Source organism: Sebastes fasciatus, chromosome 9 (assembly GCF_043250625.1).
Source record: "Sebastes fasciatus isolate fSebFas1 chromosome 9, fSebFas1.pri, whole genome shotgun sequence".
Classification (NCBI taxonomy): domain Eukaryota; kingdom Metazoa; phylum Chordata; class Actinopteri; order Perciformes; family Sebastidae; genus Sebastes; species Sebastes fasciatus.
In genome coordinates, this window is record NC_133803.1 from 18,639,511 (window position 1) to 18,656,130 (window position 16,620).

Here is a 16,620-nt window from a genome sequence, read left to right on the forward strand (position 1 = left end):
ACATATGGCATTCATTTCTTTTGAATAGTATATATTGAGAGACGCAGGCTGCTCTAAATCACAGCGGTGGATTAATGAGCAGCCGACTGTCTCACAGGTAATCCTTTACATTCAGAACTCTGGCAACTAAATATGGAAACTGTCTCTCCACAGGGAGTACCACTAATCTGGCATGCGTTAAAACGACAAATGTAGCGCAGCAGTACAAAAAGCAGGTGTGAGAAAGCAAAGAAATTGACCTTGCGCCACAACTCCGCTCCGCATGAGAAACAGGTTACCCTGTAGTCCAACTGCAACGACTGAGATAAGGTTCACAAACGCAGATCCTGTGTTGGGAGTGTTTGCGACGCTCACAAATAGACTAAAGATGTTCTCACCTGGCCTGACCCTGAGTGACATCATGTGAACGTCAGGCTGCTCTGCTTGCTGGCTAACATGGTAACTGAACCCATAGCAAACCTTGCATAATACGTACAAATATTTGACCTATATACTGTAAGAACTGCATGTACATCAACATACTTCATACCAGCACAAATGTCTCACATCTGATGACACTGAATGCATTTTCATGTAAGGCAAAGAACTCTGTAAGTTGTGTAAGAAGGTATAAAATGCAAGAATTAAAGGGACTATTTGTAACTTTCAGAAATGTTTGTTAACACTGTGGCCGTGAAATCAACGAAAGTCCGCGTCGAGCTCGCGCTTGCTCGCTCTAAATAGACATGGACGAGCATCGCTCAAAACAGTGAGGCGACAGACGTCAGCTAAAAGCACAATATCACTATATTTCAGCTGCTTGGCAGTAATGTTAGCTGACCAGACGAAGGTCTCTCCATGAATCACTGCTGATCTTAGTGTTGGCTTTTCCTGCTCAGCGCAGGCTTCAGCAGCGGGGCTCCTCAACGAGTTACGTTATCGCCTCCCGACCGCAGCCGGCAGCCGAAGACACCAGCACCCGGTCGGTAACGAGACGATAACGTAACTCGTTGAGGAGCTCCATCACTTCACAAGACACGGAAAACCTCTGTTGGTCTGGAGGAGCTGCAGCATTTATTTCTGCACAAATGTCCACTCTACATTCACTAGATATTCTCAGAGCTAAACTAACTCTTCTGCAGTGTGGAGTGAGCGCGCGTTCACGTCTAGAGGTGGAGCGAGACAGCGAGGACGCGCGCTCTGTCTGAGTGAAGGAGAGCAGGCAGCGGAGACGAGGCTCCGGCCACACGCGAGCGCGCATATGCGAACGCGCATGTGTGCCGACCTGCTACATTTATACGCTTAAAAAGTTACAAACAGTCCCTTTAAGGTACATTTTTAACAGGTAGAAAATGTGCAATGAATTTTTGATTAATTCTGCTGCCAATACCCAAGTAAAGTTTTGAATGCAGGACATTTATTATCATTTTTATATTGTGGTATTGCTACCTTTGCATAAGTAAAGGATCTAAGTGTTTCTCCCTCCCACTGTAAGTTATAAAGCAGCAAAGTGCGTCACCGAACCCCAAAATGTGGCTTTTTAAATCTCTGGCACTGCTCTGTGGCAAAAAAAAAACAATGAAATGAGAGAAAGATGGAGATAGAGTTATAGACGGACAAAGAACCAATGAAGTGGAAATGGGAGTTCAAATGAAGACCTGGAAGATATAAATTCAGAACATGAAGGGCTGCTGCTCCGTGAGGTAATAGCAGTGAGGGAAGTTGAGAAACTAATGTGTCACCCCCCAGTGAGAACACCTTTGAAGTCGGAGTCCGGGAAGCAGAAGCAGTCGACTATCCCGAGGCACCCGGAGCTGTGGTGATGCCATGATTTTGATGCTGGATGAACATCCAAAAGCACATTAAGCCCTTCAGCAATCGCTGGGGGTCCACATCAGACCGCAGGATGGCTGCTTTTTGAAGTGGGGTTGTATGAGGTATTTATCCATAGTCAGTGGATTATCTACAGTAGATGACGGGCGGCGCGCCTCCAGCTTGGAGAAACAGACAGGAGTACCGGCACGGAACAAAAGTAATATACTGCTGTGGACATTTGCCGGCAGCAAAAACAGAAAGGCTCAACTAAAAAAAAAAAAAAAAATCAATAACTGTTTAAGTGTACGCTATATTTAGAATATTTAGCCCTTTACAACAGGGAACTGAACTGAGAATGAAACTTATCTATGTTCTCTTCAAAGCCAGCAGACTTGTTGACAAAAACAGTAGAGGCAAGATTCACTTTCAGTTCCCCATCGGAAAATATGCTAAATATAGTGTACACTTAAACTGATATCGATTTTTTTGCTTCCTTGCCAGAACTCCTGTCTGTTTCTCCAAACTGGGGACATGCCGACTGCCGACTGCTGTAGGTAATACACTGACTATGGATAAGTACCTCATATAACCCCACTTTAAAACAAACAAACTATCCCTTTAAAGTAGTTCCTACATAAAGTTGAAACCAAGATCAGAAAAAAGGCAAAATTAGAAAGCATCTGCCAAAAGAACAAATATTGTGAATGAATAAATATTAATGCTGTGTGTTTCCTTCTGGTATTTGCCTCAAATATTTTATCTATTTATTTTTGTAGTGTAAAAACACACATCCTCTTCTATATAGTGCACTCATATGATGAACTGAGAAATCTGATTGACACCACAATTGCTTATTAAAGCTGGTAAGTTGGTAACTTTGAGTTAGTTATTTTTAGTAACAGAATATTGATTCATGTTTGATCACCGCTGCCTAGTTTGACCGTTTGATCGGAGTTTGCCAGTTGCCCAGAGACAGGCCATCTCCAGCTCAGCTCTGATTGTTGTTTAGATCCGGGCACGGTAGAAACTCGCAAATGCCATCAAGAGAACGAAGAGGCGGCAGAGGAACATGATTTTTTTTCACAGCTTTTCTGTGTCATGTTGTACTGTCAGGAGTTCATGACAGTTTTTCATATTTGCTCAAAGTGACCGTCTGCAGCTTTAAGTAGCTGGTGTCACTGACTGAATATTACATGCAAGACAGAGAGAATCTTAAAACATCTGATTTGATCCCTTGAGGTTGTTCAGGAATGTTTGATATTGATATACACATCTTGGAAAAACGTGATGTATTGATGTGCGCTGAGAGTCAGGCGACTGGAATAGAAAATAATTGGATAGTGTCAAATCATATCAATCAATGATGTTCATTCCCACTAGTGTTAAAACCTTTGTATATATATATATATATACATATATATATATATAACAAGATTATAATTTCGTATTGACAGGGTCAAGCTTATAATTTAACAGATTTCTCAAATTAAAGCTGGGGTAGGCAGATTGGAACAAATATTATGTTTGAAAAGTTACTTTTATAAAACAGTCACTATATCCTGACGGTGCTGACAGCTGACAGTTTGTGAATATATTTTGCTTATTTCTCCCTGAAGATTAGTCACACTTTTTGCTCACACGCTTTTCCACCGTCTGAAAAGGAAGTTGTGGATGTAATTGCTAAAATGACACAGGTAAGAGTGAGATTGCTTCTTCCCCAGAAGCAAAGGTGTGTCCTTTAATCCTTAAACCACCAACATGATTGATCACTAGAAAATAGGGCTATTTGAAAAGGTCTAAAAAGTTGCAGAATTATGTTTTCTGGCTGCTGGTAAGAATGACATTGATTCATCCCCAGAAGCAAAGTGAGTCCTTTATTCCTTAGGACACTGACATGATTGATCACTAGAAACTTGGGTCATTTGAAAAGGCCTAAAAGTTGCAGAATTATATTTTCTATCTCATGGACCTCTTATAATTTTAATTTCCCTTTTTATTTCAAAAGAAGTTACAAAGGAATTCAGAGGAATCTCACGCTCATTATGTTGGCCATAATCGTTATTAAGAGATTCAAATGCAAATGAATACTCTCTAACGTGAAACTTTGCAATAAAGTTGCATAAGTTTGATAAAAAAAATGATAAATGTCATTTATAGAATAAATGCAGAGTGTGGAGCAGAGAGACATATGGGTCAAATATAAGAAAGTGTTCACATTTATATGCTGCAATCACTCTTAAGCAGGGAGTCTTGGAGGATTTAAACTGGTAATCTCAGCACAGGGCTGTGGCCACGAAAACGAGACTGCATCAATATATGGAGATAAGTTAGGACTCAGGCAGGCTGAGCAGGTTCATTGTCAATGCTGGGGAATTTCCCCCAAACATAAAACATGGGCAAGTTTGTCTACCTGGCACAAACAGAGATGTGATATAAAATACCACTACAAGCACCAGGTGACAATACAAAGAAAAGTTAGCTAAATTAACACCATATATGAAGTCAGCACTTTCTAATGAATGCCTTGTAATCGAAGCAGTCATCGTGTTACAGATAATGAAAACCATTTGGCGATTATATCACTTTTTAATCTTCTGGGAGTGTGTGTGTGTGTGCTGCTGCTGTACCTTAGTTGGTTTTCCTGTCGGAGCTCCAGATCTCTCCTCCTCAGTAACAATCCTTTCAATCGGTAATTTCTGCACAACTGGCACAAATGTGAAAATAGAAGACGTAGACGGCACTCCTATTGAAACCTGTAAAAACAGAGAGAGGAGAGGAACAAATCATCCCTATGTTACAAGCTCTGGATAATACCAGTAATTTCCCTGTAAGGCACAATCACGATGAGTCAAGCATAATGGGACTTCTTCTCTATGAAAGTTTATGTGATGATGTCAAGCTCTCCATAAAATCCATGTTTTTGTCACAACCTGCCTGCCTGCCCTGCCTCACAGTTAAAGACCACTGAATTTCAGATTAAGGATATCTTATTTCATCATCACACAAACACACAGATTAGAGAATTAGCACCCTGCAGCTCAAAACCTCGGCACACCCAGACCCAGTGAGGAGTAATGAGTTTGAATTAAATCAGCACATCGTCTCGTCTGCATAAGGCACCAGGCAAGTGTTTTTCTTTTGCTGTGCTGTTAGTTTGGGTGACAAAATGCTGAATATTATAAAGAAACTCTGTATAAAAAAGGCAAAGATTCTTTTTTTGTGTTAAGCTTTTACTGACTAAAACTTGAGCAGCTTTGAAATCTATGAGCCTTTTTTCCGCTGCAAGAACTAAACAATCCCGCCTATGCAAGGCCAGACTTTATTAAAATGATAATATAAACTTCTGCGCCGACGAGAGGAGGTTGGGCGCCGTGCTTCCGCGACGACGCTGTCCGTCGGGAAGGCGTTATCAGCTGTAACTGCCGTGTGGTAGTAGTGCAGAGTGGCTATGTAAACAAAGCACGGAGCAGCTCTGATTACAACACACACAGAGAGAGAGCTGCTCAGGTAGATATCACTCCTCCATATCTTTACATAGTAAAAAGCTGTTTGCTGCTATATTAATGCTCTGAATGTCAAATGGAGAACCTTTAACCCACAAAAAAAAAAACTCACTAAAGTCTCCTTTTACATTTAATAAGGTATGTGCTAAATCTGGAGAACCAGGTAAGAGTAGTCAGTGAGATTGAACAGAAATTAGTACATTTTCTATAAACTTCTGTTTATTTTAAAACATGCAATCTGATGACAAACACATTCCCAATAGCTCATGTATCACACTATTAAAACTCAGCTTTAATATACTGACATAGGATATTTCAATAGGATATTATCATTCAAGAGTAAAGATTTAGATGGTAACAACAGTACACATCTATTACAGGAGATATTATGCTCCCAGATATTTCCTAATCTAGAACTGGAAAGTACTTTTCACTTGTGTGAACTAGAACACTGGTGTTGTTTCATCCTTGAACTCCAGCCTGCTAGTTCTTTCAATGTGTAAAAATATGCAATGACTCTCTCACATCACTTGGGTTGTTAGCACTGTCGTCTCACAGCATGAAGGTCGTGGGTTCGATCCCCGGTCCAGGCAGGGTGGAGATTGCATGTTCTCCCCCGTGTTCCTGTTGGTTCCTGTTAAAGCAAGACACCTTAATGAAGATTTGAAAGATGGCATATACATTCATTCATGCGGAAACTCATTAAGCATTTGTGTAAAATGACCTTTGGTGACCTCTCGTATAGTCACAGCCTCATGAAACGTTACAACCACAAACAAAGAATGGATCAGAGGATGGATGGCTTTCCTAGGTAGATTGACAATAAGAGGGTTTCTGAGCAGTTTCTAGAACAGAATTACTCGCCATCCAATTGTAAAAAAAAGTGCAATTTTTGCAGAAATCTCCAAATGTCAAAAGTTTCTGATACCAAATCACAGTATGGCTTTTTCTATGGTGCTCCTCAAGGTTTTGGTGTCTTAATGTGGTATTTTGGAGGGATTTTTGATCATCGTTATCGATTCTCAAGTGGTAAAAAATGGTTAAATTTAGCACCAAAGATGTGTAACAAATGGTATCAACCCAAAAATTGCTCCAACAATTTATGAGACATAATACAGCATGGATATGACCATCATATACTTCTATCATAATGTTTTAAGCCCTTATACACTTTTAAATGGATTTTAATTCATTAATTAAATAATTAATTAATTATTTTTCTATTTCTGACTTATGACTGAAACAACTGGACACACAGTGCTGAGCTGCATCTCAAATAAATCTTCAGGTTTCCAGCTTTCAGATGATGTACACCACTTCTATGTGACATCTACTGTTGACCTGCTATCTCCCCCTAAAGACCCCCTGTACCCCCCTAAAAAAAAGACACAAAAGGGCTCTATAAAAAGAGGAGTGGAGTGGAAAAGATTCATTCAAATATATCAATAAAATCGATTCATCGCACAGCTCTACCTGTGAGCTGTGTGTTGGACACACTTTAAGAACACACAACTTTCTACCTTACTCACCTGATGGTCAGGTACTTGAGTACAGTCTTCAACCACCGCCTGTTCATGACGATGTCAGCGAGAGCCTTGTGACACATTGACCCTCCTGGTGGGGCTGATTGAGCGCCTTGTGGTGGCATTGTCCGAGCACCCAGCTACACTTTTTCACCACAGGAGTCCAAGTCGATGTGATTGAAAATACATGTTTGATGTTATTGTTTTGAATAAATTGCTTTTATTTCAGAAAAAAACAGTCTGGTTTTCTCAGCTAAAACTACTATAATAAAATAATAATGCGCTTACCCATGAGTCGTGAGATCTGTGCACAGGCATTCGTGCACACCTTCAGCTCTGTGAGGAGTTGGGTCGTCCTGTCAGCTGCCGCAGACATTTTCTCACATTCCTCCCAGAGTGGTGTTAGGAAGCTCAGCGTTACAGTGTCTGGAGTCTCTACGGCTGGTGGCTGTGGCATCTGGGATGTCATGGGACTGTTTCATCTACACCAATGACAGGCAAAAACCTCAATGCATAAATGTCCTGTCAGTGCATAAAAGAAAACACATGACAATTCATATTTTCTGTGAAAACTGATGCTCCTTGTCATTAAAGATAAGATAAGATAAGATAAGATAAGATATTCCTTTATTAGTCCTGCAGTGGGGAAATTTGCAGTGTACAGCAGCAAAGGGGATAGCTGATGCATCTTGTTTTTTGCACTAACACAGTAAAAAAAAAAAGAGCTAAACAAAGTGTAACAAAATATGAACCATTTAAATAGAAGGAATTATAAAAATAGGAGCAGTATAAACAGTATTGACAATAAACAGACTATTAACAAAATTGCACAAGTGGAAAATGATATTGCACAGTGAGTAGATTTACAACATTGAAATCAATACAAAATGCTGATGAAATAAAAAGCTAACTTATTAAACATTGGTGGCTGCAAGATATATACCAACACCATTGCAAAATGCCTTTATTATTTATCTCACTCCTTTTCCTTCATATGCACAATGAATGATTAACCAACTAAATATATATATATATATATACATATATATATATATATACATATATATATATATATATATATATATGTATATATATATATATATCAGTAATAAGGGAAAAAAAATATTAATCTACAAGCTTCCTTTGACACTTGTTCTGTTTCTTTTACCCGTTGAGAATATGTGTCTTATGTAAATAAATATACGCATCAACAAGTGTCATCTATGGTCTGAAAGGCTAAGCTTATACAGTAGGCTCACATCCAGTAGTTAACCAGACCTAGCTATCATTATCTTGTAATGCCTCAGCCTGAGATGTAGATAAACACCTACTGTAATAAAATAAAGTCTGAACTCTAGTTTGAACATGTGGATATGTTATCTGAGGTAGAAAAGACACTTACCGGTGAAGAAACCGGGTTGAAGTTAAGTTCAAGTGGCAACACGTGTGTTGGTCGAAGTGACAGGAAGTGACGTCATAACGGAAGACCTGCCTCGATGAGAGGATGACAGATAGTCAATTAATTAATCAATTAATTAATTAACAGTTAATCGCAAATTAATAAATTAAATTAAGTTAAATTAAATTAAATTAAATAAAAAATTTAATGAATAAATACCTTTATTTAATTAATAAATTCATTTAATAGATTAAATTAATAATTTTTTTTCATCTGTTCAAAATGTAACGTAAAGGGATATTTGTCAAGTATTTAATACTCAACATGGGAGTGGGCAAATATGCTTGCTTGTATACTGGTATAATTATATATATGATAAATAATAATACTGGTCTTGTCTGTGCGTCCAGTTAGGCATTAAAATAGCTGTAGGCCCGGGGTCATTATGTCTGCCAAAAACATTACATTTATTCAAATGGCAGATATAGTCTCCTTAACATTGGTGGGACATAAGTGAGTACATTTAGTATTAACATTTTAAAAACGGTTAAAATATTTAAACGTGATTAATTGCAAAGTAATCTGTTCCAAATGTGCCTTAAAGGGAGATTTGTCAAGTATTTAATACTCTTATCCAAATGGGAGTGGGCAAATATGCTTGCTTTATGCAAATTTATGTACATATTTATTATTAGAAATCAATTAACAACACAAAACAATGACAAATATTGTCCAGAAACCCTCACAGGTACTGCGTTAAGCAGCAAAAACTATGCTCAAATCATAACATGGCAGACTCAAGCCCAACAGGCAACAACAGCTGTCAGTGCGTCAGTGTGCTGACTTGATTATGACTCAAACTGTATGTGATTATCATAAAGTGGGCATGTCTGTCTATCTCTTGGCAAGAAAAGCAAATACACGTTTCTCAAAATGTTGAATCATTTTCTTTAAAGGGACTGTTTGTAACTTCTTAAACGTATAAATCAATCCGGGTCGGTGTCCCATGCGCGCTCGAGTGTGGCTACACTGTTCAGACTCAGATTCCAACTCAAAGTACACGGAAGCACCAAAACCACAAAGTTATATCTAGTGAAGCCCGTCTTGCAAAACAGTGTTGGCCGCGGTCGGGGGATGCGGGGGAGACCGTAGCTTTGGTCTCCAGGGCCGGAGTCTCTGCTGTACTCTGCTCCTCTGCTCCACTGCCTGCTTGCCTTCACTGAGCTCGCTCCACCTCACATGCATGCGCGCCCACTACACACTGCAGAATCCTTCGTAGCTCTGAGAATATCTAGTGAATATCTAGTACAGAAATAAATGCTGGTTTTGCAGGTTTCCCGTGTCTTGTGAAGGGACGGGGCTCCGCAGCGAGAAACGTTATCGTCTCCGACCGGGTGCCGGTGTCTCTCCTGTTCCCTCCGACCGCGGTCGGGAGGCTGAGGCAGGAAAAGCCAACACTACAACATGGGTGTCGCCTCACTGTTTTGAGCGATGCTCGTTCATGTCTATGTAGACGAGCACAAGCTTGACTTAACGGCCACAGGTGTTCGCTGTTAACTAGCATTTCTGATTCTTACAAACAGTCCCTTTAAGCATCTGTCCATGCAGCCTACACTTAAAGATCCAACTGTTTGCATCTGGTTATTGCAATGAATGTAGAATCATATCTTCCGCCTTTATAGTGTGGCATCTTGCTTCATTGCTGGCTTTCGTTGTATTTGCACCAATTTTCGAGTGATCACACTATCAGCGATAAGGAGTCGATTTTCACTGGCTGAAAATTGTGGTGGGTAAAAGCTTTGCTCCATATACTGTGTGAAGGACAAGCAACATCTCTCTGTGCTTATAATTTATATTCAAATTCAAGGGGAACATGAATATGTCTCCAATTACTAAGCTTACATTAAATTGCAAAAAGCCTGCATCTCAATATACTGTGGAGAGGAGTGTTGTGCCACTCTATATGTTGTCCATGAATACAAGCAGGACTTCAATTTGTTAAGGTGGAGACACAGTTCCCATCGCTGTGTGGATTCAATGGCACTTCATAGTCTGGATGTGAGAAAACAGTTTCTATTCATTCTCACTGCAGCAATCAAAGAACACACTCGTCAAAAGTACTTCTGCAGCTTACTAATCACGCTTCTTCTCTCCACAGTGTTGACAGGTCATCAGCGAAAAGCAAACTGGATGGTAAGGGTACGGAAATTTCCTACACTAATCAGTGGAGGTTATTGTAGTACATAAGTGATACTATAAAAATAGATCACACGGCCTCTACTGGTCCTTCACCTTTCAACTCAGAGTTCCTCTGAAGTTCAACCAGCCGGCCCGGTTCTTATATAATAACATTTGCCAGGTTAAATATGGCAAGAAGATTAAAAAAGCAGTTTCAAAACAAAATTAAAGCTTCAAGCAGCGATGATCAGGCACCTTTGTGCACATCGGTGATACTGGCGGAACACCGGTTGAAGCAAATGTGAATTTCCATGACCATCGGACATTGCACGCACACATTAGACATTATTTCCTGCGTGGATTGAGTGGCACAGGAAATCACGGATTGCAAATTTTGCAACACTTCCTTTATCCACTATGTGGCGCTAGAGAACACACATTAAACACAGATTATGTAGCTGTTTATCAAGTGTAGACCACAGAATATAAATTTCATGTAAATCAAATGATGTTTGTCACATAACGCTGACTTCCTGTTGCCAGTAGGTGGCGCTATGACTATTAGTCAATATTGTCATTAAGATGTCCTCAGGCCTGGACTATTTTGAAGAAGGTCAAGTTTGGGGCAGATTGGACCAAGTACAGTTGAGTTAATGGCGTTTAATGGCGAATCATGCAAATTCTCCACCACGCCACGTCAACGTCGTTTCATAAAAACGTAACCTTTTAACAACCTTTCATCAGGAAGTTCTTCAGATCGTACTGACCAAATTTGAAGTTAATTGGGGGAAATCTCTAGGAGGAGTTAATTAAAGTACAGAGCCTGGAAATGGCCAAAAATACAAGGTTGCTTTATTGAAATTTTGTATGGGGCGCTATCAAGCCTCCTTGCTTCACCCAAGCACAAAAAATCATACCAGATAACACATTCTAACACTTTTAATGAGTGCACCAAGTTTCGTTTGTTTGAAGCATCTCTAGCTCTTCAAACACAACTTCCTGTTTCATGGTGAATGATTGGTCGCTACGGCAAGAGTGTTCAACGAAAGCTCAAAAGCTTCTGGCATCATGAATGTCTTAACATCACGCTGACCAACTTTGAGTTGGTTCTGTTTAATCTGCTAAGAGTAGTACACAAAAATATAGCGACTGCAACTTCCTGTTGTCAGCAGGTGGCGATTCAACTGAAAATTGGCCTGTAGACGTCTTCAGGCCTGGACTCCCATCAAACGTGTTTGATTAGAAACAAAGATGTTTACGAAGCAATTTTAAAATGCAAAATTGTATTATTTGAATTGCATGCTGTGGTTTCTGCTGGAACTATTTCAATGATGTTTTTCAGAGCAGTTTTTTATATAATTTCTTACTTTGTGCATCGTGCAGATGCTGGACTTCAAGAATGACTTGACTGCATTTGAAGATACATTCTGTTTCAAAAATGCACCAAGTGTGACGAGAAAAAACTAAATTTTCTACATCCTGATCGGATGTAATTAATATTGTTATTTTTCTCACGAATAAGCTTTTCAAAGAAACTGACACCAGCACATTCATTTAAAAGCTTTTGAGTCTGATTGTCTCTATTGTTTCTTTGAATTAGTCAGTGCATTATTTCATACAGCATAAGAGTGGGCCATCCATAAGTGCCACATTACACTTTTAATTGTTGGAGGAAGATTATGTGCGTTGGAAGCTTAAAAGCATGGCGATTCAACAGGTGGTACAGCACTGCTGCTGCACTTTGCTTTTAAACTCATTTTGTCCGAGCCTGTGGGTAATTATAACGCCTCACACATAAAGCGAGGCATATTTGGTGAGTGTGTGTTTGGAGCGTTTGTTGAGACACAGTCTGAAGCAGCCACAGAACTGTCAATGAAAATGCATAATGATGTCGAGGTCTTATCTGCTAGATAAAAAGCACACATATTCTAGTGAGTTGCTGTGTTGCTTGTCCACATCAAAGAAAAGAGAAAAAAGCTGCTCACTCGTATGCAACTCAGATGCAATCTTTTTGTTTTAAATTCTACATCAAGGTTTCAGCACATTGCGTCTTTTTCAGCATAAAAGCCAGACAAAAGTCAACATGAAAATCATTCATGGCAGAGAAAGGCCTCCGGCATCACTATGTCCACTTATTAAAGAACTGGCAAATACAAACAATGAATCACAAAGAAGAAAAATCATCTGGATTCACATGAAGCAACAGGGGAAAGGTGCTTGTCTGATGTCAAAACAACATTTCTGTTTGCCTCAAATGTCAAAAATAATGGGTTTGTCTGTGTGTCAAGTTAGGCATTAAAATAGCTGTAGGCCCGGGGTCATTATGTCTGCCTAAAACATTATTCAAATGGCAGATAGAGTCCCCTTAACCCTGGTGGGACGTAAGTGAATACATTTAGTATTAACATTTTAAAAACGGTTATACTATTTAATTGTGATTAATTGCAAAGTAATCTGTTCCAAATGTGCCTTAAAGGGAGATTTGTCAAGTATTTAATACTCTTATCAACATGGGAGTGGACAAATATGCTGCTTTATGCAAAGGTATGTATATATTTATTATTGGAAATCAATTAACAACACAAAACAATGACAAATATTGTCCAGAAACCCTCACAGGTACTGCATTTAGCATAAAAAATATGCTCAAATCATAACATGGCAAACTCAAGCCCAACAGGCAACAACAGCTGTCAGTGTGTCAGTGTGCTGACTTGACTATGATTTGCCCCAAAACTGCATGTGATTATCATAAAGTGGGCATGTCTGTAAAGGGGAGACTCGTGGGTACCCACAGAACCCATTTTCATTCACATATCTTGAGGTCAGAGGTCAAGGGACCCCTTTGAAAATGGCTATAACAGTTTTTCCTCGCCAAAATTTAGTGCAACTCTGTAACGTTATTTAGCCTCCTTGGCGACAAGCCAGTATGACATGGTTGGTACCAATGGATTCTTTAGTTTTCTACTTTCATATGATGCCAGTATCTTCACTCTAGCTTTAAAACTGAGCCCGCTACAACCTCTGAAAGATCGATTGCGTTAATGCGTTAAAGTAATTAGTGGCGTTAAAACAAAGTTATGTGTTAACTTTGACAGCCCTAATACAAATCTATGCTTCTAATCCACTACATTTAAGAATCATTTAACAGTGACATTCTGCCATTATAATGAGTAGTTTTATTTTTATTATCCTGATAATACTGTTACTTGTAATGGAGTATTTTTACATTATGGTATCACTTAATGTCAATGATCTGAGTACTTCTTCTATCACTTTCATTAAACCCATGCCACGCATGCTCTTCGTGACATGACACCTAGTTTCTGAGCCTGAGGAGGTTCACTTATACATTTGCGGGCCAAGATAGTTATTTCAGAGATACCAGCCTATCTATAATCAGCTATAAATAAAGAAACACAACAAATGCCTCGGCCAAAATAATCATGTACCATCCTATAAACTTGTTTATGTTTTCATGTTCTAATGTAACCTCCTTGTTTGCACGTCCTCTGTAGTCACAGCAGAGTAACTTTATACTGTGAAAGGTCAAAGCGAGCATTTCCTCCTTGCCCATCGGAGCCCTCTCGAATGTTTAATTGCGTCGAGTGTTGCCGAGGTCACGCCGCCCTCATAGATCACATTTCCAGCCGCCGCTGATTCACTTTGCTACATGTCGCCTCGCTGTGTGCGTGTGCTCTCACTCAGTTATCTCTCATGACATGTCTGACCAAATACAAGCAGCACTAAATCATTTTCTGAAGCAGACCACCCTCTGTGGCGACCTTTAAAAGGGACATCGGGAAACATATAACTGTTTGAATGAACTTTAAGCAGCCCTGTATACTTTCAATAAGTTATACATTATTAATCACATATTCACTCGTTTGCCCTTGATGAAGCTCAGTTCAGCGCCGCATTGAGCACTATTCTTTTTCACAGTAGGAGCTCAATTGCTGCTGTAAATGTGAAACCGCAGTGCTCCACAGATGTTCAAATGCATATCTGAGTAGCTCACGTTGTGCCGCAGTAAAAGCATAAACAGTTGGGCGTGCCACTAAGTAAAGAGTTTAATTACAGACAAACACACTACCCCTCCCTCCAGAGTAGATAGGGCGCGCAAATATAGTCTGCAGCCAGCTGCTACTGAGCACATTATCTCTCTTAGATTATAAACAAACGCTATGATCCCAAGTCTCATAACAAATAAATGCACATATTTCAAGCATTCCCTGTAATTTTCATTAGCAGCATATTAAGGGAGAAAATGTAAGTGTGATTGAATAAAGGTTGTTTTTAAGAATCTGTTACAGGCTTTAACATCTCAGAATTATTCACATACGTTAAAGGTAACATTTATGTGTATAATGCATCATAAAGGTATCGATATGACCTTGCAGTGCAGTGGTAAGAAGTTAACAAATGACACGTTTCACAACATTTTAACACTAGTAAGATGTATTCCCTTACAAAAAAGAAGTATACTTCAAGTTTATTTTATGAAGTAAACTTCAGTATAGTTCAAGTATATTTTATGTAACAAGTATACTAATATCAATGTACTAGTAGTATACTTGTAAGTGTACTACTTCAATACTTCTTGGGACTAAATTGTCCCACTTTTTAGTTTAAGTATACTTTAAATGTAAGAGTATTAAACTTTGAGAACACAACCACGCCAAATTGTATTTTGTACTGCAACTATAATATGAACTGTACTTCAAGTGAATTTATATGTAGGTATACTGTTAGTTTACTAGTTGTATACTTGTAGCCCACTTTTTAGTTTATGAAAGTACAATTTAAAGTATACTCTCAGTAAACTACTAGTTTAATAGTTTTTTAATGCATGTTTACTTGTAAGTTTTCTTTAAGTTAACTTATAGTACTTATCCAAATATACTTTCCTGTGTACTTTTCAGTATAAACCAAGTATACTTAAGTATAATTTTGTTAAGTTTAACTATGATAAGTAGAAAAAAAGTAATCTGAAAGCCTACTCTCTTAATTTGAGTTTAAAAGAAGTACACTAATATTATACTTGAATAAACTTCTTTTTTGTAAAGGTTTACATTAATTCTCATGACACTTTTGACCCTTTTTTTCTGTGCTTTTAAATTCACCCGAAAGCTGTCTGGTAACTGTTTTTCATCCTTGTGTGACAGGAAATAACAGGATGAGTATCAGGTAGCAGCGTCTGAGTATATACTGTGTCTATGTGTTTATGTGTGAAAGCCTGCGGGTGGTAGAGGGCACAACGGGGGGGGGTTAATGATTCTAATGGATTAAAACCACATTTTTTAAGCCTTAAGGTAAAAAAATCTTCATCTCAAAGCAGAATTTAAAGCCATTGTAACTACAAAGGTCAGTGGAAAGAAAAGTCAGGTCAGGGATATTACTTCAGCTTTACAGCAAAATCCCCAAGAAGTGTTTTTTCATCTGGTTCACAAAAGAAAAACATCTATTTCCGAACCCTCTTACCTTCCCCAGACTCTTATTCAAACTGTCCATTTCTGCTTCAAATGCCTCTCCATCCATAAGTGTTGCTGGTCCAGGAGTAAGAAAAAACGTCTCTCAAGACCTAAAACTGTCGCAGATACGGACAGCTAAGTGCCCACTTTTCAGCCTGTCTCGTAAAGTTCAGAGTGTATTGCTGTTGGTGTGTGAATCGCCTCGCAGATTTCCTTTTATAGACACATAATAAGCCACAAATAGCTTGCAGTCAGTCTGCTGGGCACCACCATGTAACAATGTTCACCGCTTGGAGCTACAAACAACACAGCTCACTGGAAAGTTTTCAACACTTTATTTTTTTAAATCCATGAATGACTCAAGGTTGTGTATTTCCTCCCCAGCATGGGTCTTTTATATGTTGTATACTGCCACAATATGACTGCTGGAAACATGAGAAATATCTCAGATCATGAATAAGACAGGTGGAGATGATTGTATTAATTGGAAAATGAAAAAAAATATGCAGAGAAAATAAGGGTTGCCATAGAGAACACACTAAAGTCAAGCATTGTGTTTGATTTTTCTCATCATATCAAACATTAATGAAAGATTTTTGTAGCACAGGTTGGCTGTGAAGAGCTCCCATTGTGTGGTGAAGCTGTTGAAATGACAATGAATAGAAAGCTGAATAAAGCATCTCTGTCTGAACTTTCTGACAGATGATGTATTTTTTAAGACAGAACTTTTAAATGCATATGAGCAAACATAA

The 16,620-nt window shown here is 38.8% G+C and overlaps 1 protein-coding gene across 1 annotated transcript in view; it reads right to left on the reverse strand.

Annotated features, from left to right (window-relative positions):
• Positions 1 to 16,068, reverse strand: part of mlip (muscular LMNA-interacting protein) — a 32,050-nt gene extending 15,982 nt beyond the window's left edge. The window contains exons 1-2 of the mRNA XM_074645425.1: positions 15,879 to 16,068; positions 4,422 to 4,547 (exon numbers count right to left, since the gene is read on the reverse strand). Of these exons, the coding sequence (XP_074501526.1) occupies positions 4,422 to 4,547; positions 15,879 to 15,935 (183 nt within the window). The 5' untranslated portion in view covers positions 15,936 to 16,068. The remainder of the gene's footprint in view (positions 1 to 4,421; positions 4,548 to 15,878) is intronic.
• Between the last annotated feature and the right edge of the window lie 552 nt (positions 16,069 to 16,620).